Here is a 24,378-nt window from a genome sequence, read left to right as displayed (position 1 = left end):
GTAAATCGAGAGCTTTGCTTTTTGGCTCAGCTCTCTCTTCACCATGATAGACAGCGCCTGCTTCACGGCAGATGATGCGCCAATCCACCTGCTCCGTTTTTCCCTCATTCATGAACAAGATCCTGAGATATGTGAACTCCTCCACTTGGGGCAGGACACCAACCCTTGACCCTGAGAAGGCACTGTACCCTTTTCCTTGGAGGCGCACTTTACACTCTGCTGCAAACAACTCCAGTGAGAGCTCCAGATCACGTCCTGATGGAGCCAACATGTGCAAAAAGCAGGCCTCCAAACTGCATCACGTCAAAACCTTGGCTGCGACTACAAATTCTGTCCATGAAAGTAATGAACAGAATCGGTGACAAAGGGCAGCCTTGGTGGAGTCCAACTGTCACCGGAAACTAGCCCAAATTACTGCCGGCAATGCGGACCAGACTCCTACACCGGTCATACAGAAGGGACCTGACAGCCCGTATCAATCCCGGTACCCCATACTCCCGGAGAACCCCCTACAGGACTCCCCGAGGGACACGGTCGAATGCCTTCTCTAAGTCCACATGTAGACCGGTTGGGCGAACTCCCTTGCACCCTTGAGCACAACTGAACACCACTGGAGTTCAGATTGGGGGTAACGTTCCTCCCAACCACACTCCTCCAGGTCTCACTGTCATTGCCCAGGTGAACGTTGAAGTCCCCCAGTTGAACAAAAGAGTCCCCAGGAGGGACACTCTCAAGCATCCCCTACCCTTGGAGGGGTACTCCAGGAAGGGTGGGTAATCTGAACTGCCATGCAGCCCACAAGTACAAACAACAACAAGAAACTGGCGGAGGGAGGCTTCCCTCTCGTTCACCGGGGAAAACCCCAATGTACAGGCACCGAGATGGGGGGCAACAAGTATGCCCACTCCTGCCCGTGAACAACTCCAGAGAGGAAGTACGTCCAACCCCACTCAAAGAGACTCATTCCAGAACCAGAGCCATGCATCAAGGTAAGACCGGCAATTTCTAGCCAGAACCTCACACACTAGCTCTTTCCCTACCAGGGAAGTGACATTCTACGTCCCAAGAGCCAGCCTCTGCAGCTGAGGATTGGACTGCCACATAGCACTTACTGCACCCGACCCCTTTGGTCCATTGGAAGGGGGTCCCATGTCAGGTTAAAGCCTGGCCACCAGGTGCTCGCCAACGTGCCCCACTTTGAGGACTGGCTCCAGAGTGGGGCCCCAATGACCCGCGTCCAGGCAATGGTTAGGCAAGGGAATACCGAGTCCATTGTTAGCATTCATCATAACAAACATAAAACAAACATTTTACTTTCATGAAAATTTTAACTCATAATAATGACTATTGTTTCTCCTGTCTGGAGTGATGAGAGACAATGACACCTGAAGTGTTACTTATACACAGGGTGCTCGGTCTCTACTTGGCGAAACAGTTTGAAGCTTCATTGCCTCATTAACCAGCCGGTCACCATATAATAATTCTCCTGTCTCTTCTCTGGGCCTTTTCCCCTTCACAAAGAAACTTTCCAAAGACATCTGATTTGTTTCTTACTCATTTTGCTGCTGTGGGTTCAATGTTGGTGCAAGACATAACAGAGACAAGCCGGTTAAAGGATTTTCAAAATAAAATATCCTCCAGACTCAAATAATACATGAAACAGAAGTATTTAATTATTTCTTGCATGGCCTGGTAGCAATTGATCCATGGACCGGTATCGGTCCACAGCCTGGGGGTTGGAGACCACTGGTGTAAACCACACCATGATTTAAATAAAGAAATCATGGTATGTCCTCTCTAGAGCAGTGGACATGCATTCTCTGGAGTGACGAATCATGCTTCTCTATCTGGCAATCTGATGGACAAGTCTGGATTTGGTGGTTGCCAGGAGAACGGTACTTGTCTGACTGCATTGTGCCAAATATTAAATTTGGTGGGGGGTTGTTTTTCAGGAGCCTCTTTGTACCAATGAAACAAACTGAATGCTTTAGCATACCCAGACAGTTTGGACGATTTTATGGTCCCAACTTTGTGACAACAGCTGGGAGCTGGCCATTTCCTCATCTGACATTAAGACTCTCCGATCTAAAGGATCAAATTCAAAGGATCTACGGAACATAGTCATGACGAAAATTGTAGCTCACAAGGAGGCATTGTTCTCCCTTGTGTCATGCAGAATTCACTTGAAGAGTACTGTTAATTTGGGGTTAGTAACTCTAACCCACCAGAGAGGTGATATTCCATGTCCCAAGAGCCAGCTTCTGCAACCAAGGATCAGATCACTAGGGCCCCCTCCCTCGGCCACTACCCATCCCACACTGCACTTGACCTCTTTTGCCACTCTCACAGGTGGTGGGCCAACGGGAGAGGAGACCCATGTTGCCTTTAAGGGCTGAGCCCGGCCACCAGGTGCTCATCATTGTGCACCCACTACACAGGGGGCACAATGGCTCCCCCGTGGGAGCCATTGTGCTCCCACGGGGGCCATCTTTGAAATGAGCCTGAAGGTCTACTTCAAAGACTGATCTCCAGGCCTGGCTCCAGATTGGGGCCACAGTGTCCCGCATCTGGGCGAGGGAACACCAAGTCCATCCTAGGGAACACCTCTACGTTGGGATTTACCCCCAGTGAACAAGAGGGTAGCCTCCCTCCTCTGATGGGTGGGGAGGAAGGGTTCTGACTGTTGTTTGTTCTTACAAGCTTACCCACCCTTCTTGGGGTCTTTGGAGGGGGTACAGCAGAGTCCTCCTCCTGGGGACTCCCTTGTTCTGCTGGGGAACTTCAACGGTCACCTGGGCAATGACAGTGAGACCTGAAGGGTTGTGGTTGGGAGGAACACTCCCCCTGATCTGAACATGTTTATAAACACCATCACAACCTATACGTGTTGTGATGGTCTGCTGGGAATGTCTGGCAGAGTCCCTGTAAGACAGAGCTTTAACTCCCATATCTGGCAGAACTTTGAACATGTTCTGGGTGAGGTAGGGGACATTGAGTCTGAGTGGACCATGTACTGTGCCTTCATTATTGAGGCGGTTTATAGGAGCTATGGCCGCAAGGTTGTCAGAGCCGGTTTCAGAAGGGAAGGCAGAAGGCTAGAGTTCAAAATGCAGAGAGCACTGGTTCATAAAAGGTCTGTACTGTCTTGTACAGTACAAATCTCCTGAACATTACTTTTTAGGGAAGTAATAGCTCCCTCAACCTTCGAATACCAATCTTGATTTGGCTTTGGTTTCATTCTGTTCAAGATCGTACCTTAATATTTAGGTAAATGAGCAATGACCCAACATGTAGCCAAGACAAGGAGAATGATTATCAAAAACGTTTATTAGAAACAATGTGATAGTGTTGCCGGGGTCCTGCAAGGTGTGAATACTCTGGCAGGTCTGGAACACAAAACAGGTGAGGGATGTGACTAAATGAAAACCAGGGAAAATAGAAAGAGATTTACTGGGAAATGGGAGTTCTGTAGTGACCAAGAATCCAGCGTTCTTAGGGGTGGGTGAGCAGGCAATGGAAGAGGTTATTGTCTTGCGTACTTGCTGATGATGGAGACAAACAACCACCCGAAGCTCAGTAGTAAAAACAGCCCAGTGTGAAGCGCAGGAAGGACTCAGGCAAAGAAGATCCAAAATATGATTGGGTCGACTGGAGGGAAGGTTCAGCAACGGGAGGTTAGACACTCTTCTCAAAACACCAGTGAGGACTAGGCAAAAGCAATGGTCAAAGACAGGCAGACAGGATGAAAAAACAGAAACTCTTGGAACATGAATCAGGGCTTGAAAGCTTGACAGAGGCAACAGATGATTTTGCACTGAGAAGGTGATGAGCAGGAGTTTAAATAGGGAGTAGGACAACACAGGTTATAATGAGGATGATGAGTAATCAGAGGGAGGGAGAATAAAAAGCACTGGAAGACAGACTGAAATTATGACACAACAAGGTGGTTTACACCTTGTTAGGGAACATTGGAAGAACTAAAATAATATCACAGCTAAAGGCAGAAATACCAGTGGAGTTGAAAAGGAGGCATTGTGGATGCAGAGCAGGAGGAAAGAGGAGAGAGGAAGGAAGTTCAAATAAGACTGCAGTTTGGCTGCTGAAAACAATGGTCTTCTGAGGCCAAACCTATTCAAAGGTTTTATTTTGTCATATCAAACATGTCAGTGAGGTTCTTCTTACATTTGTCCAAAACAAACGAATAGTTAAGAAAGAGAAGTGTGTGTTCCACATGTCTTTTGTATTTTTTCTAGGTTTTGTCATTGCTTCAGGAAAGATTAACATGGACCCTTCTAAAGTGACAGTGGTTTTGGACTGGCCTGAGCCATCTAATGTGAAGGAGTTTCAATGGTTTCATGTGTTTGCCCATTTTTTCGGCACTTTATTAAGAACTACAGTTCAGTGACTGCTCCTCTTTAAAGACTCAGTTCAAGTTCAGAGGTCAAACATTCTTTTGAGAAACTTGAAGACTTTTTCACTTCAGCTACCATCCTGTGCCTTCCTGATCTGTCAAACCCATTTCCAAGATGGTCAGTCTCATCACTCTTCACAACCTAACACTAACCCTTCAGCCCCCAAAACTCACTGATGTGATGTCTCAAGAAGTGTTCAGACTTCATGTGGTCTGAATACATTTCACCTCCAATTTTTGGAGTGAGGTTTGCACTCTTCTCAGCATTGACATCAACTCAGGTTTTCACCCTCAGACAGATGGCTTGACAGAGAGGATGGTTCAGGAGGTCAAGTCAAAGTTATTTATCCTATGCATGGATGCTCCATGCATAGGATAAATGCATGGAACTAACATTGGGTGGAGTTCACCATCAATGGGTTACCGTAAAGTGCCACGGGTCTCTCACCATTTCACGTTGTCCATGGCTATCCAGTACTCTTTCAAGAAATGGCTACTCAGGTTGCCATTGCCCATGTGTCAGAATGTGCTGCTTCAGAATATGGAGAAGGGCCAGAGCGACTCTGTAAGACTGCTACTGTATATGCTTGGAATGCCAACCGCCACTGATCGTAGGCCCCAAGATACTCGGTGGGTCAGAGGGTGTGGCTATTCCCTGAGGATCTGCCCATCAGGACAGAGAATTGCAAGCTGGCAAGAAACTTTGTGGGTCCATTTCCTGTTGCCAATGTAATTAATCTGGCAGTTATATGTCTCAAACTGCCTTCTTCATTTGAGCTTGGAGACAAGTCTCCATGTCTCTAAGCTCAAAGCTGTTTTGTCATCCAGGTTTTGCCCTCCTAACAGATGCCCTCTGGTCATCCGCCTCATGCTTTTACTGTTAGGCCTTTACTGAAAGGCCCTGAGGACAGATCCTGGACACCCTCCCATCCACTAATGATCTCATCCGTGATTTCCATCGCCAGCGTCCGGACCAACCCAGAGGAGCATTACAAGCTGTCCCCGGAGGAGGGGGTGATGTCATGACTGATTTTACTACTGAGCTTTGGATGGTGGATGTTTGTCTTCATCAGTGAATACCTAAGGGCCCAAACTCTCCCATTGGCTGCTCACCCAACCCTTCCAATGCTGGAGTTTTGGCCACTACGGATCCACCCAGAGAGGGGTTCACCCCTCTCTGGGTGGATCCGTCTCTTGCTGGTTTTCCCTGCTTTTCATCCAGGCGTATCACTCACCTCTGTTATTGTGTTCCAGTCTTGCCTTTTCTGGCTCATTTACCTAAATGTTACATGTTGCTATGGTTATGCATCATAACAAATATAAAAATATGAAACGTATTACCCAAAATCAGTCCAACTACACAGTATCCAAACAAGAAGGAACAGTTGACCAAAAAGCTGTTTTTCTTCTAAAAGACAAAAATGAGTTTGAAAAAGCGGCTCAATTGTAGAATGATAGTAACCTCGGATTGTTTATTTTAATGCAAGTTGCATTTGATTTTTAATGAACGATTCCATTTTTACTTGGCATTATGTTTTTGTTGCACACTTAATGATTAATCAGTGTGATTTTCACAGGGTCTTTTATTTGACAAACACTGTTAACAGACAAGCGCAACAGGGAGCGCCTCCGCTAACCAGCCGTTACTGCGCTAAATGAGTCAGGAGTGCTAACCGTGCTCTATGTGCCAGCTGGTGGCGAACCGCTGTAACTGCAGTTTGAGTAGAAGTGCAGCTTAAGAGTAGATGCAGATTCAGATTTTTTTATTTGGATCCCACATGGGCAATTGATGTTACAGTATAGTCAGTAGAAGTCTTTAAATAGAATAAGAAAAGGGAGGAGGTGTAACTATTTCTCATGTCCATTCTGTCATATTATATAGGCAATGTTGTAAGATTTATTTGACTTTATGTATAATTTTAGGCTGTTGAGAGCCTTACTATTAAATATTGTATTAGTGATATATTTTCAGTTGTCTTTTTGACAGAATACTTGCTGCCTTGTGCCTGCAAGTATTTTGCATGTTTTTTCTAAATTTGGTCATTTTATGGTTTTCTTTTACCAGATAACAAAGTAGCATTTATACCTAAAGCAAAAAATTAAGAGCCAGTCCATGTGATCAATATTGGTGCTCGACAGGGATCGGCCCTCATTGGTGATCCTTATCAGAAATGGCAGGAAAAAATGGGATCAGAGCGTCCCTAGTCAGTATCCCTCAACATAAAACATCCCTTCCGATCTTACATAATACTATTGCACCATTGCACAGGTTAGTGGATATTAAAAATATAAGCTGCAGCAGGTAACATATTATTTTTTAAAAATTGTGTTGCAATGGTAGAGCGTGAGACAGATAATCTGTGAGGGGTGAGCATTTCGCCGGTGCATAAAAAAGGAAATTCTGCTGCAGTCTGACTGCTTCATGGATTTATTGGATTGTTTTTCACATATCACCTCTCTTATATTATGACATGGTAACAGTTTTAACTGCTATGTAGAAGAAATTAATTGACTATTTTATCATTTTTTATAAAAAGTGGGTCTCTAGATAGACACCAAAAGCTGCAGCCAAGTTAATATGGCTGTGTTCACACTGAAGCCTGAAGTGACACAATTCTAATTTTTTTTTATGTAATGTGACCTGTATTTGATGTTTTAGTCTGAGCAACACAAGTCAGATCCTTTACGAATGCGACACAGGCTACTAGGATATTTGATATGTATACGATTCAAATGCAGCTTAATGTCCAGGTTGCATTCATCTGACCTGAACATCACTGAAAATGTCACTATTCTGCATCCTGATATGCACAAGTTGGAAGAAAAACTACAACTATGATGGACGACAATGAGGATTGAATTGTTGATATGCTGCTCCAGTCAGACAACTTCAAATGTGTGAGCTATGCTCCACCATTAGCATCCATGTTTACTTCTGCAAACATTGAGTGCTTCTTCCTTTCATGGTGGTTGGCAGAAAACTGAGAATGCTGACGCTCTTGCACACTCTACTGTAATAGCGGATGCAGGACACCTTCAGGTCGCCTGCCCGTTCACACTGGAGAACATATACAAGTCGCATATGTGTGGAGGTGTGAACGACCACTGCAACAAGAATCCATATCAAAGAATCCAATTTGACAAAAAAAATCACAATTGAGTCACTTAAGGCAGCCTGTGTTTGGCCAGCAAATCTGATTCTGGTGGTGTCAACACCACTAACAGAATGGATTAGACACACGTCATAACAGACTTTATACAATTCAAATTTAATTGTAATAGAAGTTCCACTTTATTGTCAGGTGAGAAAAACGAAAAGCAAACTGGCATTTGTCAAGAAGAGTATACTGATTAATTGTACATCCAGAGAAAACATGTCAATGTACATTAGCTTCAATGAGAGCCTAGTAAATTAGTTATGCAGATGACAAAAAATTAATAAAATCAAAGATGAGGAGTTGAAACGTACTTGTCATCAATTTTATCTTTACTTTGACATCCATACATATTGGAATGCTTTTCTACGTTAATATTTTGCTATGTGAATTTATTATGGGGCCCAAGTCCTCAAATATTTTTGCAATTTGATTGTAGATCACTAACAAAACATGACTTTTAAATTGATCATTTGATAGTAGTTGTCCTGCATTTTTTCTCAGCGTGTGGTTCGAGGCCTCATTACAACACTCGAGTTGTGGGGGGTAATATCTCCAAACCAGGTCAGTTTCCCTGGCAGGTCAGCCTCCACTTCCAGAGGGAACATACTTGTGGAGGATCCATCATAACGTCAAGCTGGATCCTTACTGCAGCCCATTGTGTGTATGGGTAAGTCATAAAATCAAACCTCTCTCTGAAATTCTGTCAAGGCTGATTAATAGAAAAAATGTCTTACTGAGCATTCAAGATTAGAAAAGTTAACAGCAGGACTCAGCAGGACTCTGGATGTCTGATGGATCTAAGGTATTCAATACGTATCCGATTCAAATGCAGAATTTACTCATCTTCAGAGAGTAGTTTACTACCATGCTAGACTGAAATGCATCAAAAATATTCACTTTAAGAAGTGTTTAAATAACACAATTCTGAACCGTATTTGGCACAGTCTATATTTGTGCCCTCAGATTGTAAAGTCCTTCTATACATACTATGAAAATAAATAAAATAAAGTTAATTGGTCTCTCTAAATTCTCCCTACGTGTGTGTGTGTGTGTGTATTATTTGAGTGTTCCCTTTATTTTTTTGAGCAGTGTATATTATTTTATATATCATATAATATTTATAGGGTGTACCCCGCCTCTCGCCTGGAACGTAGTTGGAGATAGGCACCCTGGTACAGAGCCGAGTCGGGCCGATGGGAACGCGGTCACTCCAAAATAGAGTCAAGCTCAGCTGCTGAAGAAGAGCTGGTGGAAGAGTTTTAATGAAGGATGAGACGGTGTTGTGGATCCTCACTGTCTGAGGTCTGCTGGTCAGGAAGTACATAATCCAGTTCCCCAGTGTGGGACTCAGTCCAAGAGAGAAGAGCTTCTGCACCAGGCTCTGTGGGATGATGGTGTTGAAAGAGCAGATGGATGTAGGAGTTCCTGCTCTCTAGATGGGTGAGGACTGTGTGGATGACCAATAAAATGGCGTCAGCAGTGGATCGGTTCCTCCTGTAGGTGTACTGATGGGGGTCCAGAGCGACGTCAATGGAGTCATTGATGTAGTTCACGACTGGCCTCTCAAAGCACTTCATCACTACCGATGTTAAGGCAATAAGCCGGTAGTCATTCAGGCTCATGACTGTGGAGCACATGGGGACAGGGACAACAGTGGCGGTCTTAAAGCAGGTGGGCACAATGACAGTGACAGTGAGATGTGAAAGATGTCTGTCAAGATGTCTGAGACAGATCTGCACAGTACCTCAGTACTCACCCTGGAATGTTGTCGGGGCCTGCAGGCTTACAGAGGTTGATTTTCTGGAGGGACTTCTTCACATCTGTTGTGGTCACACAGAGAGGCATGTCACCAGGTGGTGGTATCAGTCTGGTGCTGAGGGAGGTTTTAGGATCTTCAAAGCAGGTGTAGAACTTGTTGAGTGCATCTGGTAGTGAGGAGTCCCTTGGGCGACCTCGTTTTCATTATCGTCTTTATCATTTCTTCTGGCCTTTTTTTCTTTGTTGATGACATTGAATAAAAAAGTCTCAACCCCAGTGCCTCTACTGACCTTTCACGTCCTCATTTCCTTAGTGTAATACCCAGCGTGCATTGCACCATTGTAGAGCTGTCGGCCCATTGTCCGCACATTTTCAAAACCTGAGACCACACATTAGCCGACAGAAATAACGGTTCACATGGTTCGATTGTGCCGTGTGGTGTCCAACAATGGGCACAAAATAATGGCTATTAGTCCAGTAAACTAATTTTAAAACCTGGCATTAATCAATGTTTTACTGGAATCTACCTGCAATATGTGGTTAGTGTCAGTCCTGACTGAATGAAAATCATTATAACCAATTTATGTCACGCTAACAAAGAACAGCTGAAATGTTACTGGGTAGCAATTTTGCTCCAACTCCTCCCATTGTCATTTCTATATTCTTTACACAAAATGTCCACTGGACTTCGGTGGCCCTGCTCCGAAGCAGGACCTAAAAAGCAGGTCCAGCCTCGAAACGAAGCCGGTGGGAAAGCTGTGAAAGCAAGCCGAGTCGAGCCGGTGGAAAAGGGGCAAATGTTGATATAGAGTTCTAGATTTGCGTGTGTCTGGTGGATATAAAAAAATTAAAAGTAAAGGATGAACTCTTTGAAGAATGAGTTACATTTGATAAAGTATTTTTTCATTTGAATTAGAATTTGAATCCAATGTCTTGTTTGTCTTTTTTTCTGTGACCAGATTTGAAAACTCTCCCTGTGGACGGTTCACGTGGGGCTGACAGAACAGCTGATCCATGGTGCCCATTCTCTGGCTGTAAGAGAATTATACGGCATTCTCAGTATTGGCCAAAAGGACAGGATTATGACATTGCACTGATGAGGCTACAAGAACCGCTTGTTTTTGATGGTACTGGTGATTTTTCCCTAGCCTTTACTTAGACTACATTTTCTTATGCTTATGAACTCGTGCTTTCTTCTACTTTATTCATGCCAGTTCTGGTTCAAATCTGTTCACTTTCTTCTACTTATCAAACAATGCAGTTATATTTAATTTATTAATAAAAAAAAAAGGTTTTCTCATTAAAGAAACCCAGCAAATTGCTCTGAGTCGCTGATTTGTAGCAAAGACAGCTCCTGGACAAGCATATAGGTCCGTGAACTGATTGCATTGGATTCTTAACTTTGCAGCAATTCCTCAGTCTGCTTTTAGCATGAATTTAAGATGAACCTGTAATTTTGCAAAAGCAACTTATCCAATTATCAAACAGTTATTTGATAATGGTTGTCTTAAGGTATGGAGGCTGGGAGAGAAGTAAGAGAGATGAGTTTCATTTTAATGATATCAAACTCTAAGACAGGCAACATTTCTTAAGGAAAGTTGTGGGTAAAATACCGATATCAGTTTGGGGAATTTTTGCCAGCAATTGCTGAAGAGCACATGTTTTCTGTTTGTAAGAAGAATTTCATTTCTTTATCAAAACTTGTGATATTTCTGCTTATTTTCAGTTTTATAGCAGAATTTCATCTCTTTGTTTTCACAACTTGCAATAACTCAAAATGTATCCTCTCTTTCAAATATTCTGTGGCCTCTTAAGTCTTTGTGCTGACACTCAGATTTTTTTCTTGCACGCAAAACTTCCCTTTGCATGGCTTAACTCTCCACAAGCATAAACCTCTCTACTCGCTTACAAAATCCCTTCTGCTCCCTCTCAAAATGTTTCTTTTGTTCTATTGGGTGTGTCTGTGTGGCTATGTACTTTTGATGTTCACAAAGCCGTAGGAGTTCCTGTGTCAGGGAAACTTTCTACATAGGAGTCGAAAAACAGATAACTTGAGAAAATAATTTTTTTTAAAGGGAATTTTCATTAACAAAATAAACAAATTTATCATCAACCAAAATAAATGAGTAGAAAATAATTCAGTATAACCACAGAATATCAAAAATATTTATCAAACCAATAACATCCAATAGTCTTTGGGTGGGACAATTTTAGCGTATTTGCTGATTTCCAGTCAAAGAATGTTTCAATAGACATTCAATAAAATCCTAATTTCTTCCTTCAATTTTCTCCACTAGTTACAATAAGTTGCGTCTTTCTGGGATGCTGTGTTTAATCCAATATCAGTTATGTTTAGGATTAGCCAGTGTATCAGTTTCACAGTGTAACAGTGAGCCTGTGATTTCATTATGTTAAGTTTTTGATAAGGACAGACACACATTGACATAGACAAATTGAAGAAAACAGCTATCTCATGTTTGTATCATAGTGCAATTGCAACAGCTAATTCACAGCACTTGTCTCTAGATGGGTTTTTAAAAAGTACCTCTACAAAATGTAAGTGATAATCATTTAAAATAGCACATTTTAAATAAGCCAATGAGAAAGAGCAGAGCTTAATACAGGAAAAAATACACCCAGAGCCATGCAAAAACAAGGTGTAGCTGCATAGCACAGGAGAATCTAATGACTTCAGGAATAAGAACCAAGGGGCAGGAAAGTAAGCTGTTTAGTTTAAGCCCAGTTCACACTACATAATTTTTTGCCCTTATAACAACAATCTTATAACATTCAGAGTTCTAAGATTGTTGCTCCCGACAATCGTAACCGATCATCCTGTAGTGTGTTAGGGTTAGGGTTAGGGTTAGGGTTAGGACTGATCGGGTCCAGTCGGTGGAACATCGGGACCGCTTTGATCTAAAATCGGGGATATTGAACGTGTTTAATCATGTTGGCTCATTCATCGCAATGTCTGTGCTATTCCCCCGACTTGTTTTTTTTTTAATGAAAGATAATTATAAAATTATTGCTCAGAGTACATCTGGTTGAGAAGCGCATTCCAATCTATGGTTGAAATGGCACATTTGATTTTATTCTGCAGTCATAATACAATTTTAAACAATACAACAAGTTTCGTTTAGAGGAGCTGGAATACGTTAAGCTTTCGCAGTCAGTTGGGGGAAAAAAGGATAACTGCCATCTGATTTTCTAAAAACGAATATGCGGGAAATGCTTTCTTCTACTTTAAGCTGCTCTGATGTTTCAGTCATTCCGTTTTCTGAAACAAGGTGCAGTATATGCATATATTGTACAACAACATCAACACAGCAAAAAATGATCAAATTAGCCTATACATAAACAGACAACTATAATAGTTGCATAATTCCTGAGCTTTTGTCGAGAATGTTTAAGAAACGCTCCATTTAAAAAAGTTTACTTTTAATTGAAATCAGCCAGGAAGTTAAAAAAAAAAGCATCTGAAACACACTAACAAATATAATCCTTGCTCACGATGTCTCCAGTTCTTAATCCAAAGCTTTAATTTTTGGTTACGTCTTTTTTGGGTTAAACTAAAGTTACCGCTTCAACGTCGTTGTCCATGTTTGTTTGTTTACTCTAAATTCAGCACAGAATTTAAATTTGAAGGGATTTCATATCTGGAATTAGAATATGTTCCAGTGAAACCTCACACTCTACGATCGAACCCGTTACATTTTAAATCGCCTAGTGTGTGGTCTCTCTCTCACGTTTTCAGAATCGGCCGACTTTTCTAAAATCGTGTCGTGTGAACTGGGCTTAACTTCCCTGTTATAGATCAGATGGAGTCGGTTCTATAAGTGAAACAGTATTTTTAGAAGAGATGGCTGACAGAAGGCAGTTACTGAGGCACTGGGGATTCCAGGACTCTATGCGGTTTCAATTAATCTTGGGGTTATGTTCCTGAAATCATTGATAGCCCAGAACCACTTTTTCCGCTTAATCAGCGTTCATAAATGAGCTAAACGCCCCTTACTCCGCGGAGCGCAGATATCCAATATCCAACATGAAAACAACTTCACTGCGATCGGTAACACAATGAAAACATTGGAAAAAGTTTGCTTTGGTCTGTGGCCAAACAACATGGTGCCGAGCGATGTAAACGTCTCATGCAGTGACGTCAGCTCCAAAGTTCTATAGGTCGAGATGACGAAGTTGGCGACAGTCTCTATTTCTTTCCCTAAGTCTGGTGTCTAGGCGAATAGCGAGTTAAATTAGTTTATCTAGCCCAGCAGGTTCATCTCTCCAGGCCATTTCATCCATAATCTTTTCATTAAGTGAATGGTGCAACGCCCCCTTCAGTGCTGGTTGATTCCACCCTGAGTCTGCCATCAGACAATGGCAAATTCAGCCACTGATCTGTTCCCCTGTTTTAAGCTCCAAAGTCTCTTAGCAGCCTCTTCCTCACTAACACTTGGATGAAATGTTCGTTTAAACTGTTCGAGAAACTCAGTTCAAGACGAACTGTGAATAGCTGCTTCATCAAAAAGAGCTTCTGCCTACCTCAAAGCCTTGTCCCTTAAAAGTCCAATAATATAAGAAATTTTGCTTGAGTTGTCAGGAAGAATCAAGGGGAGTGACAAAAAGACAAGTGTGCATTGGAGTAAAAACCCTCTGCACTTATCCAGCTCTCCAGCGAACGGCTCCAGAGTGGCCGAAGCAACATCTCTTCTGGCGTGGAGAGCGGACGTGTCGGAGACACTGGTGCAGGAACCAGTGGAGGCGGAGGCTGGGGCGCAACCTCCATCCACTAGTTGATCTGAAATCCGGTTAAGAGACTGAATATTTGAGCCCTGTTGCTGGAGATGGCACCAATTGCAATGTCATGACATCCCAAGAGGATTCCCTGTTCAGAGAATGCTGCCCGTAATTCTGCTGCAGAGTCGTGGTGGCCAGATGGTTCTGTCATGATCCTGGATGAGCAAGAACTAAGAACAATAGGGATAGCACAGTTAAGACTTGTATTTAAACAAAAGCTTTTGAATAATTTTTTCAGCAGGGGAACAGCATCAAATCCAGGCCAGACACTCACTGGAAGAAAGGGAGACGATTAGTAGGAGTGACAGGATAATCAATTGTGCGGAGGAAATAGTCTGAATCTTACTTTACGAAGCAGGGGAGGCAAACAAGGAGCGGCACAGAGCATCTACAGCCCCAGTGGTTGGCTGAGATGGACAGTAGAAGGGTGGACAGACAGGTGAGGACTGGAGGTGAGCCACAGATGTTTCAGAGTGAGGAGGACAAGAGACAGACACCACAGGAGAAAATTTCTGGGCCCATGAATGAGCATGTCGCTGGATACCTACAAGTAGTGATGTTATGTGACGTGCTGAGGCTTCGGAGTGTGTGTCAGTAATGGAGGGGACGTTTCCGTAAAGCGCGTATCGAGGCTAGCTTCATTTAGGGGAGGAGCCGAAAACGATGACGTCCGAGGCCTTGCTGCCCGGCTGTACCATGTGACTGCTTCAGGAAGTGGTTTGACAGCTTTATAAACCCCACAGGCTCCATTCAAATTGTGGGTTGTTGTAGGCGAGTTGCAGTCAGTTAGAGAATGGATAGAGGTTTGATAGTTTGGAAAACAGTTTGGATAGTGGTTATTTAGTTTGAGACACTTAGTTTGGTGTTTGGAGAGAGAGAGAGAGAGAGAGAGAGAGAGAGAGAGAAAGAGAGATATAGATAGATAGATAGATAGATAGATAGATAGATAGATAGATAGATAGATAGATAGATAGATAGATAGATAGATAGATAGATAGATAGATAGATAGATAGATAGATAGATAGATAGATAGATAGATAGATAGATAGATAGATAGATAGACAGGAATAGGATGAAGCCGGCGAGAAAGAGGAGGATTTCCCCTATGTGGGAACATTTCGATTTTTTAAGCCCTAACAAGGTGAGGTGAACTGATCATTTGCAGATGCATTAGGTTATGAGGAACTGTATTCTTCACTGTTTCTTGTTTTATTTAAAGGTAACGTGTTTATTGTGCTCCAAGCAGTTGGGGTACAATAATAACAGAAGCATCAGCCTATTCACTACCTCCTCTAGTTCCACAAGCACTTTCACTGTCCTCTGCCTGATTAAGCCCATTTAACATTATTACACAACATGCCATATCACATAACACCACTATTTTGGTAAAAATTACACACGGAGAATACATTCAAACAATATTTTATAATACACATATGTATATACATAATTTAGACAAATGATTTCATCCTACACCTTTTGTGACGTCATTCCCAAGAGCCATAATAGACAAAAATTCAATGCATCACACGTGTTAAGATACAGCTGGCTGTGATTATACACCTGGCCAGTAGGTGGTTTCGTGAGCACATGAAGCTTCAAGAAATGAACCCTTTCCTGAACCAGTTGGCTCAAGTGGTTCAATGCCTCATGAGGCTTCATCTCACCATCACTACCTACAAGGAAGGAGGAGATCAAAAATAAGACCAGTAGTAAGTTGTCTGTGAAGACACAGCGACCGCAGTAGTACCAAGAGTACTAGTCAACCATCTGGCATCCCTGGGAATCCACTCCTCTAAGACCTGCTACTTGATGAGGGGAATGCATGACACCTGGAAGCCGCAGCTGCTCATTACACCCTGCAGAGGAGGAGAACAGTAGAGAGCAGAAATCCAAACGCACACCAGTCTGTGGATATGACACAGCCCTGCAATCTCTTTATGCCATCGCTTAATGGTGTATGTGCATATTCTGCATATTTTAAAATGCTATACTTTATAAAATCGGGAAAGTCCAAAATGCCAAATTTAGCCAAAATGTGACTGATGGAATCTGATTGGCTTTTGATTGAAAAAACCTTTGAAGCCTGATTATAGAAAGTTGCTAATGGTTTGAGTTTGAATAGTCTAGTCCAGGGTGCTCAAGTCCAGTCCTCGAGAGCTACCGTCCTGCAACTTTTAGTTGCAGCCTTACTCCAGTAGACCAGGCTCAGCTATGAACAGGCCTGGTTCATTCATTTGATTCAGGTGTGTTGGAGCAGGGATGCATCTGATAGTTGCAGGATGGTAGCTCTGGAGGACTGGACTTGAGCACCCCTGTTCTAGTCGTTCGCTCCACAGGAAAATGTGAGAGGATCTTTGGGTTCAAGAACATCACTGCACAGTGAAGTGTTAAACAATTTCTATTAATTTTATAACAGTTTATAGTATTTGATCTAGCAGTTTTGTTGATTTTATCAACATGGCTCCTAAAATTTAACTGAGCATCCTAAATGTTTTTCTTGTGATACTTGCTCAGTAGGGTCCCCGTTGATCTGGATGTTCAAGGACTGTAATGACATTTTCTCGATTGAAAAGCAAATGCACTTTGTTTTCTTGATCCTTGTTAACTGCCAGTTAGCATTTTAACAAAAGTGGTTGAGCTTTTCTCTTTATCATATCCTTCTATCAAACCTAATTTCTGATTAAATGAAATGCTAGTGTGTTCTGACTCATTTTAGTCAACATTGTAAAAATCTGCATAAGAACTGTTGCTACATTTGCTGTGTTGATTGACTGTATTACTTTGGGGGTTTTCTTTTACCTTGAGACTACATCTGTTGAGAAGTAATGCTATATAGATTTTGCTGGTGTGCATGTAATCCAAACACATGAGATAAACATACAGTAAATACTGTCAAATTCTCTGAGATATACACGTTTTCCATAGGCCTTGTGGAACCCATTTGTTTGCCTAACTATGGAGAGGAGATTACAGAAGGTGAAATGTGCTGGATATCTGGTTGGGGAGCCACAGAGGAAGATGGTAAGTCTGTGTGGTTTGTCAATCCAGTCTCCTACGTAATGTTACATTTCAATGTTATGAGTTTGACTAGTCTAGTTAAATATCTCTAAATATTTGCTTTTCATTTTTAACTAATGTTGCTAGGAGAGTCCAGTGATGTTCTTCACTCAGCTATGATACCGCTCATCTCTACCAAGACCTGCAACCATGCAGATGTTTACAAAGGCCTAATCTCTTCTTGGATGATATGTGCAGGATATCTGGAAGGAGGAATTGACTCCTGTCAGGTTCGGGTTGTTTCCATTTAACATGGAAAACAGCAGTATTACAAAAACATATTGCCTTCTTCTTATGCAGTTAGTTATTGCTTCTATTTCCATGATGCCGCAAATGGCTACATCTGTGTTTTGGTGCTCTCTGCCTTGCTTGTTTTTATGTGTAAATACCTTGAAGAGCTATTAGACATACTATTTCTTTGTATTTATTACCAATCTTTGTAGCATCTGCAGCAGATTTAGCATATCTCTTGACTAAAAGAGCAAGTCACCACTAAAGATCGAGAGCAGAGGTTCTTGCTCAGCATCGCAAAAGTGGTGCCAAGCAAGATACCTTACCTAGGATTTTCCTCTCTAACATTTGCTAACTCAGCAAGAAAATGGATGGACTGGCCCTGCTGATAAGTAGGAACAGAAACTTTTCTTCCTCTTGTGCACTGTGCTTCACAAAGACTTGGCTTTGTGGTCAGATTCCAGTCAATGCTCTACACTGGAAGGAATTTCTTCAGACCATGACTCAAAGCTCTCCAGCAAGACCAAAGGAGGAGGTGGATGTTTCTGCATAGACAATGGCTGGTGTAGCAACATGACTGTGATCTTCTGACACCCTTCGGCGAACAGCTCTGCACCTCTCTTCACCCGAGTGTCCAAGACATACGTTTGCAGTTCCAACAAAACAATGACATCGCCGATCATCAAACTGCAGCGTAGGTGTCCTGGTACCAAGTGCACATATGGACACCCTTATGCTTGAACATGGTGTCCATTATGGACAATCTGTGACGAGCACAGAAGTCCAACAACAAAACACCACTCGAGTTCAGATCAGGGGGAGCATTTCTTCCAACTACGCCCCTCCAGGTCTCACTGTCGTAGCCCACGTGAGCGTTGAAGTGCCCCAGCAGAATGAGGGATACCCAGGAGGGGCACTCTCCAGTACCCCTCTAAGGACTCCAAGAAGGCTGGGTAATCTGAACTGTTGTTCGGCCCAGAAGCACAAACAACAGTCAGAACCTATCCCCCCACTCGTCTGCGGAGAGAGGCTACCCTCTCATGCACCGGGGTAAACCCCAATATACAGGCACTGAGATGGGGAGCAGCAAGTATCCCCACTCCTACCCGACGCTTCTCATCGCAGACAACTCCAGCGTGGAAGTACGTCCAGCCCCTCTCAAGGAGACTGGTTCCAGAACCAGAGACATGCGTCGAGGTGAGACCTACTATTTCTAGCCGGAACCTCTGAACTTCACACAATATCTCTGGCTCCTTCTCCACCAGAGGGGTGAGATCCCATGTCCCAAGAGTTAGCTTCTGCAACCAAGGATCGGACCGCCAGGGCCCCCTTCCTTGGCTGCCACCCATCTTTCATCACACCCGACTCCTTTGCACCCTCTCACAGGTAGTGGGCCCATGGGAGGGGCACCCATGTTTCCTCTTCAGGTTCCTCTTCGGGTTTCCCTTTCATGTTTACCATGAACAACCACCAGGTGCTCGCTATTGTTCCCCCCCCTCCAGCCCTGACGCCAGAGTGGGCCCCGGTGACCTGCATCCAGGCGAGGGAACACCAAGTCCAAAGTTGTTTCTCATCATTGGGGTCTTGGGTCTGCACTTTGTCTGGTCCCTTACCTAGGACCTGTCTTTCTTGGGTGACCCTACCAGGGGCAAGAAACCCCAGACAGCATAGCTCTTGTGATCATTGGGACCCTCAAACCCCTCCACCATAAGGTGTCAGCCCAAGGAGAGGTGTGGGAATAAAGACTCCAAAACATATGTTGTGGCTGGTTTGACCCTAATTTCACCAGCTCATACTACTGTGGGTGGAGCCTATCAGATGGTGCCTCAAGTAGCTCTCAGACTTTCAGACTATGTAATGGTTCATCTGATCCCTGCTTACAGGCAGAGGATGAACCTTGTCAACCCTGCAAGGGAGATGTCAAATAATTGGTTATGGAGGAGCTACATACCTGTCTGGATTCCACAGAGTGGGAGATGTTCAGGGCGGCTACAGATAATTTGGATGAGTTTACTGATGCTGTGATCTCGTATATCAATTTCTTTGAGGATAGAAAAAAGCACCGGGGTATACAATCATAAGTCTTGGTTCACAGGTAAACTCAGGCAGCTTTGCCTTAAACTGAGGGAAGCTTTGGCTGCCTGAGTTTAAGACAGCATTTGGGAATGGGAGGGAGACCGCTACAAGGAGGCAAAATACAAGGAGGCTTAGCAAGGAGGTTAGGAAAGCTAAATATTGTATTGTGGGTGACTCCAACAGCAGCTTTCTGCCATCGACTTTAGGTAGATGATGTAATTTTATTTATGTAGCACATTTAATAAAAATAAATAAATTCCTTCTCATTCTTTTCAAGAATGAGAAGGAATTACAAACAAAACAAAACCAAAAGAAAAAAAAAAAAGTAAAAGTATAAAACTGGGTTCCTCATGTTGAATAAGAAAAAAAATAAATAGTCCATAATTTATGAACTAGTAGGGGTTTCTCTGGATTCTCGTGTTGATAAAAGTAAATGTTGGTTCGCCATGTTTAATTCTATTAGTCAGTATAAAGCTAAATGTTGGTTGCGGTTGTTCTGGGTTGAGTTCTAGATTTTACAATGTTGAGTTAAAAGTTGGTTCTCCGTGCTTTCTTGTTCTGGGTTGTTAAGTAGATGGTACTTTGTACGTTTGTTCTAGATTTGTAAACTTAACAGTCTACAAATCTGGTTTTCCAGTTCTTCCTCTGATATTAAAAGTATAAAGCTAAATGTTGGTCTAAAGTAGTAAGTATTCCATTGTAGAGTCGCTAAACTCTTCTGCAGCAGTAGAACTTGGAATAGTTCTGGGCAATTTTGTGTTTTTGGTTTGTCTGAAACACTAAGAGCAAAGCAAGGGAAACTGGCTTAACAAGAAATAAAACAGAAGCAGTTTGACCTGTCAATCTAGCCAACATCATTTTGACAGGCAGATTGGTATAACATACAAGTTCTTATTTTATTTGTCCTGGAGTCCTCTCATTACCTACCTTCAAATAAAGGCCAATAAAACCTAAAAAAAACCACACAGAACATGTAAAAAGATTAAACAGTATGACTTGTGCGTTACTTTCATCCATTTTCATTGCTGTGAGAGATCTTTATCAATTCTTAGAGTCATACGAGGAGTATCAGTAAGTGAAGTAGTAGAAATTGAATGAGAGGTTCACATCTATTTTTGCATGTACATTTTCACAGGGGGACAGTGGGGGTCCACTTGCATGTGAAGACTCATCCGTGTGGAAGCTTGTTGGGGTGACTAGTTGGGGGATTGGCTGTGCTGAGAGGAACAAACCAGGAGTTTATACTAGCATCGCAAAGGCACTGGGCTGGATCCGCCGACAGATGGAAGTGAGTATGGAAAACAACTCAGTCTGTTTTAGGATTAGTCCTGAATTTACACCTTAAAGCTGTAGTATGTAACGTTTATAAAAAATATTTTTTTTTTGACATATATGCTTGACAGCTTATGTCAAGTTGTTCTGAGGTCCCTGTGATGCCATTCTTCAGAGGAGATTCAAATAGCAGTTTCCTGTTTGCAAGATGAACATTGAAAGATGTTTATCTTATAATTGGGCAACATAAATGCCTTTTCTCATAATTGGCTACACCTTTTGTTGAAAGCTTAATGGGGTTACCAAACTAATTTTGTGTTTCAATAAAGAAATGATAAGTAATTAAGGGTATTCAAATCAATAAAATGGTAAGAGCACCCAAATTTTTGCACCTGTGTAAATTTGTTTGAATCATATTGCCCATTTTGTGTTAGTCCAATAAGCCTCATTTCAATACTGAAATATTACTGTGCCCATTAATTATTATATATGTGTCAACTGAAGTAGCTGTTCCAAATACCCAAATATTTGGAAATAAAAATAATTAAGAATAATATGGGTGCCCAAACTTTTTGATATGACTGTAAGTATCCGATTGGTGATCAACCAATACAAAAAGTCATAAGTATCATCCAAAGTTGAGGAAATTTATGCTGAAAAATTGGCTGGGTAATAACCCTATCCTATATTATACATACTGTACATATAGGGCATAATGGAACAGCACTGTGAGAGATGCAGTAGGTTTGTAACAGGTGTGTCAATGATCTAATCGTCTGACTGTTGATTGCAGCAATTCACATTATTAGCAGAAAGAGAGGGACCCAAAACCAAAGTTTTCCTCGGGCCCTATGGTCTTCCAAACATGATGTGTCATGACATCCAAAGAGTTAAATTTTGTATTAGTTGTTAATTAATGGACAGAATATGTTCTCCCAGTTTTTACAGGTATGTTCAAATGTTGTGCAGCAAACTTTAAACAAGCTTCAGATTCTTCTTCATAAATGGAGTCTGGTATGATGAGCATTCATACATGGCTATTTAGTTAATTACTTATTTATTTTCTTTGAAACAATTGTACTAGCCAATTCCAAGCTCTCTGCAAGATTTGGAGAATTCTTTGGAGAATTCCTTTCACTCCTCTGTCAGAAATCTTGCGAAGAACACTTGGTTGTGGCCGGTTTGTGATCGAATAATGTTATTTCTTTCCATTATTATTCAGAAGTTTAGAAATCTATCAAAATGTTTTGCAACAATAACATAGCAAGAGTCTCAAGTCCTTCATCATGAGATATTCCTAGTGTGTCCCTAGGCCACCGTTTCTGATGGTGACCATCAAAAAAGGCCACCTTAATATTGAACCAGCCAATATTAATTTGCATTGACAAGGGTCAGAATTGTTTTCTGATTTGTGCATTAAGTTAGTCTTAAAATGGTCAGAAAAAAGAACTTTCGGATGAAATTTGTCAGGCTAATCTTGTTCTGAGAAATTAAGGCTAGTTTAGTTTTAACTTGATTGTTAGTTTATAAATCACTGAACGGTTTAGCACCACAATACATCAAAGATCTGCTGTTGTTGTATCAACCTTCCAGACTCTCAGGTTCTGGTTCTGGTTCTGCTCTGCATCCCCAGAACCAGAACCAAGAGAGGAGAAGCAGCTTTCAGCATCTATGCACCAAAAATTTGGAACAAACTTCCAGAAAATTGTAAAACAGCAGAAACCCTGACTTCCTTTAAATCTCAACTAACAACACACCTGTTTAGAATTGTATTTGAAATGTAATATGGAACAATGTATCGTTTATTCTATGATGCATGACTTTGTGTTTATGATGTAAAGCACTTTGAAATGCCTTGCTGCTGAAATGTGCTGTACAAATAAAATTTGATTTGATTTGATTGATTGAAGACAAATTGTGAGCATTACATAGTTGAATCACATGATTTCACAATCAGAGTTTATGCTTTGGCTAAAAAAATATTTCATTTCTTAAGGGGCTAATAATTTGGACTCTGATAGCATTTGTTTTTTGTGAAAGAATTTGGTTTCTGTGTGAAGATTAATGTAAGTATTCAAAATTAAAAGCAGAATGTTTAGAAAAGCAGTATTGAAAACTTTTTGTGAGTTAATCCAAACCTGGGAATGAATCATTCAAATGATTTTAGCATGTAAGCCCAACAACTGCATTTCATGAAACTTTGAACAGAGTTAGTATGACACGCAAACACTTTTACGTTTTAGTTGAAACGTTTTGTTTTTGTGTTACGACCGAACCCGTTTATGAGTTTACTATTGCTGAATGCAAGTGATATGTTTGAAAATTACAATTTATGCTGAACAATTGAAAATTGTTCTTAAACTGAACTTCTTTCTCATAAGAAAACAATTAATAGTATGTAAAGCCAAAATGTTTAATAAGAACGTGATGTTTCCATCCATCAACAAAGTACTAATAAATTCCCCACACTATTGCTTGACTCGAAAAAAAAATACATTCCTCCATTCCTCCCCCCCTCTCCACACACACTTTTATGTTAATGCCAAATCACAACTAAAACTGATGAAAATTGTTCATACTGGCCTTTGGCAGTGAAGTGACTAGAAAGTGGATTATGGGAGAGGGAGAAAGCATGAGGCAACAGCGAACAGGCCGAGAGTCGAACCTGTGGCTGACAGCCGCATGGAGGACCGGGCCTCGTCTCTGGCTCACCTGCTTCCCCCTGCGACCAGTAACCTTCTGAACTTTTGATTCCACAGGAACATCTCAGTAAAGATGTGCCTGTAGAATATTTTTGTGAATTCAGTCATTTCAGGAACTCAAATTAGTAAAACACAAAGAATAATTCAACATAAACTGTTATTTTCAAGCCTTTGCTCAAAAGAAAGAATTTCTGCAAAAATAAAGCTTAGAGTTTTACTTTGGACATATAAACACTTCTAAAAAAGAAATGCAGGCTTAACAAAATGTCTATTTATTACCTGTTACTTTCAAACGTTCATTTTTATGTGAAAAGCAAACCTCATTGGAGACTTTTTCTGTCTACAGCTAGATGAAATCACAGCCGCTATCGTTGATTCATTTTGAAATTACTTCTACTTATTAAAGGGCTATTCTTCAAAACTACAGCAAGACCAGGACACAATCAACTTATCAATTTTTACTAATTTGCCAGAAATGGATTTGTGATATGGTATGCTCATTTGTGCATTCATTCATACATTCAGGCAGAAATAACATTTTTAGATTAAACATCTTAAAACCCCAAAACAATAGGATTTTTCCCTCCCATATTCTCAGCCTTAGTTCAACAACAAACAAACAAAAAGAAACAAACAAAACAACTGAAACCAACTGCTTTAATGCTGCAGATAAAAGCACCACACTATAGAAATTTGTGGAAATATAAAACATGTCTAATCTGGATATGCATAGGTCATAATAAACACTTTCCATTTCTTTCTTTCTTTCAGAGAGAAGAGGCTTGGAGTCTGCCAACTACAACACATCATTGAAAATTAAGATCTGACCAACATCCTTGCTTCAGAAACATTCAGATCAAACAACTTTAACATTTTTTGAAGTGAGACAAAATGATCTACTATACTTTAATAAGG

General features: G+C 41.5%; 1 protein-coding gene across 1 annotated transcript in view; it reads left to right on the top strand.

The window, feature by feature from the left end:
* Window positions 1–24,325, top strand: part of LOC129356601 (transmembrane protease serine 3-like) — a 54,571-nt gene extending 30,246 nt beyond the window's left edge. Inside the window, exons 11-17 of the mRNA XM_055026175.1 lie at window positions 8,071–8,236; window positions 8,885–8,984; window positions 10,388–10,454; window positions 17,051–17,146; window positions 17,270–17,412; window positions 20,625–20,777; window positions 24,235–24,325. Coding sequence (XP_054882150.1) covers window positions 8,071–8,236; window positions 8,885–8,984; window positions 10,388–10,454; window positions 17,051–17,146; window positions 17,270–17,412; window positions 20,625–20,777; window positions 24,235–24,276 — 767 coding nt within the window. The 3' untranslated portion in view covers window positions 24,277–24,325. The remainder of the gene's footprint in view (window positions 1–8,070; window positions 8,237–8,884; window positions 8,985–10,387; window positions 10,455–17,050; window positions 17,147–17,269; window positions 17,413–20,624; window positions 20,778–24,234) is intronic.
* The last annotated feature ends 53 nt before the right edge of the window (window positions 24,326–24,378 follow it).

This window comes from Poeciliopsis prolifica, unplaced genomic scaffold (genome assembly GCF_027474105.1).
Source record: "Poeciliopsis prolifica strain line A6 unplaced genomic scaffold, Auburn_PproV2 SCAFFOLD180, whole genome shotgun sequence".
NCBI lineage: Eukaryota > Metazoa > Chordata > Actinopteri > Cyprinodontiformes > Poeciliidae > Poeciliopsis > Poeciliopsis prolifica.
The sequence above is the reverse complement of the archived record's forward strand: the minus strand, read 5'-3'. Positions and strand labels throughout refer to the sequence as shown.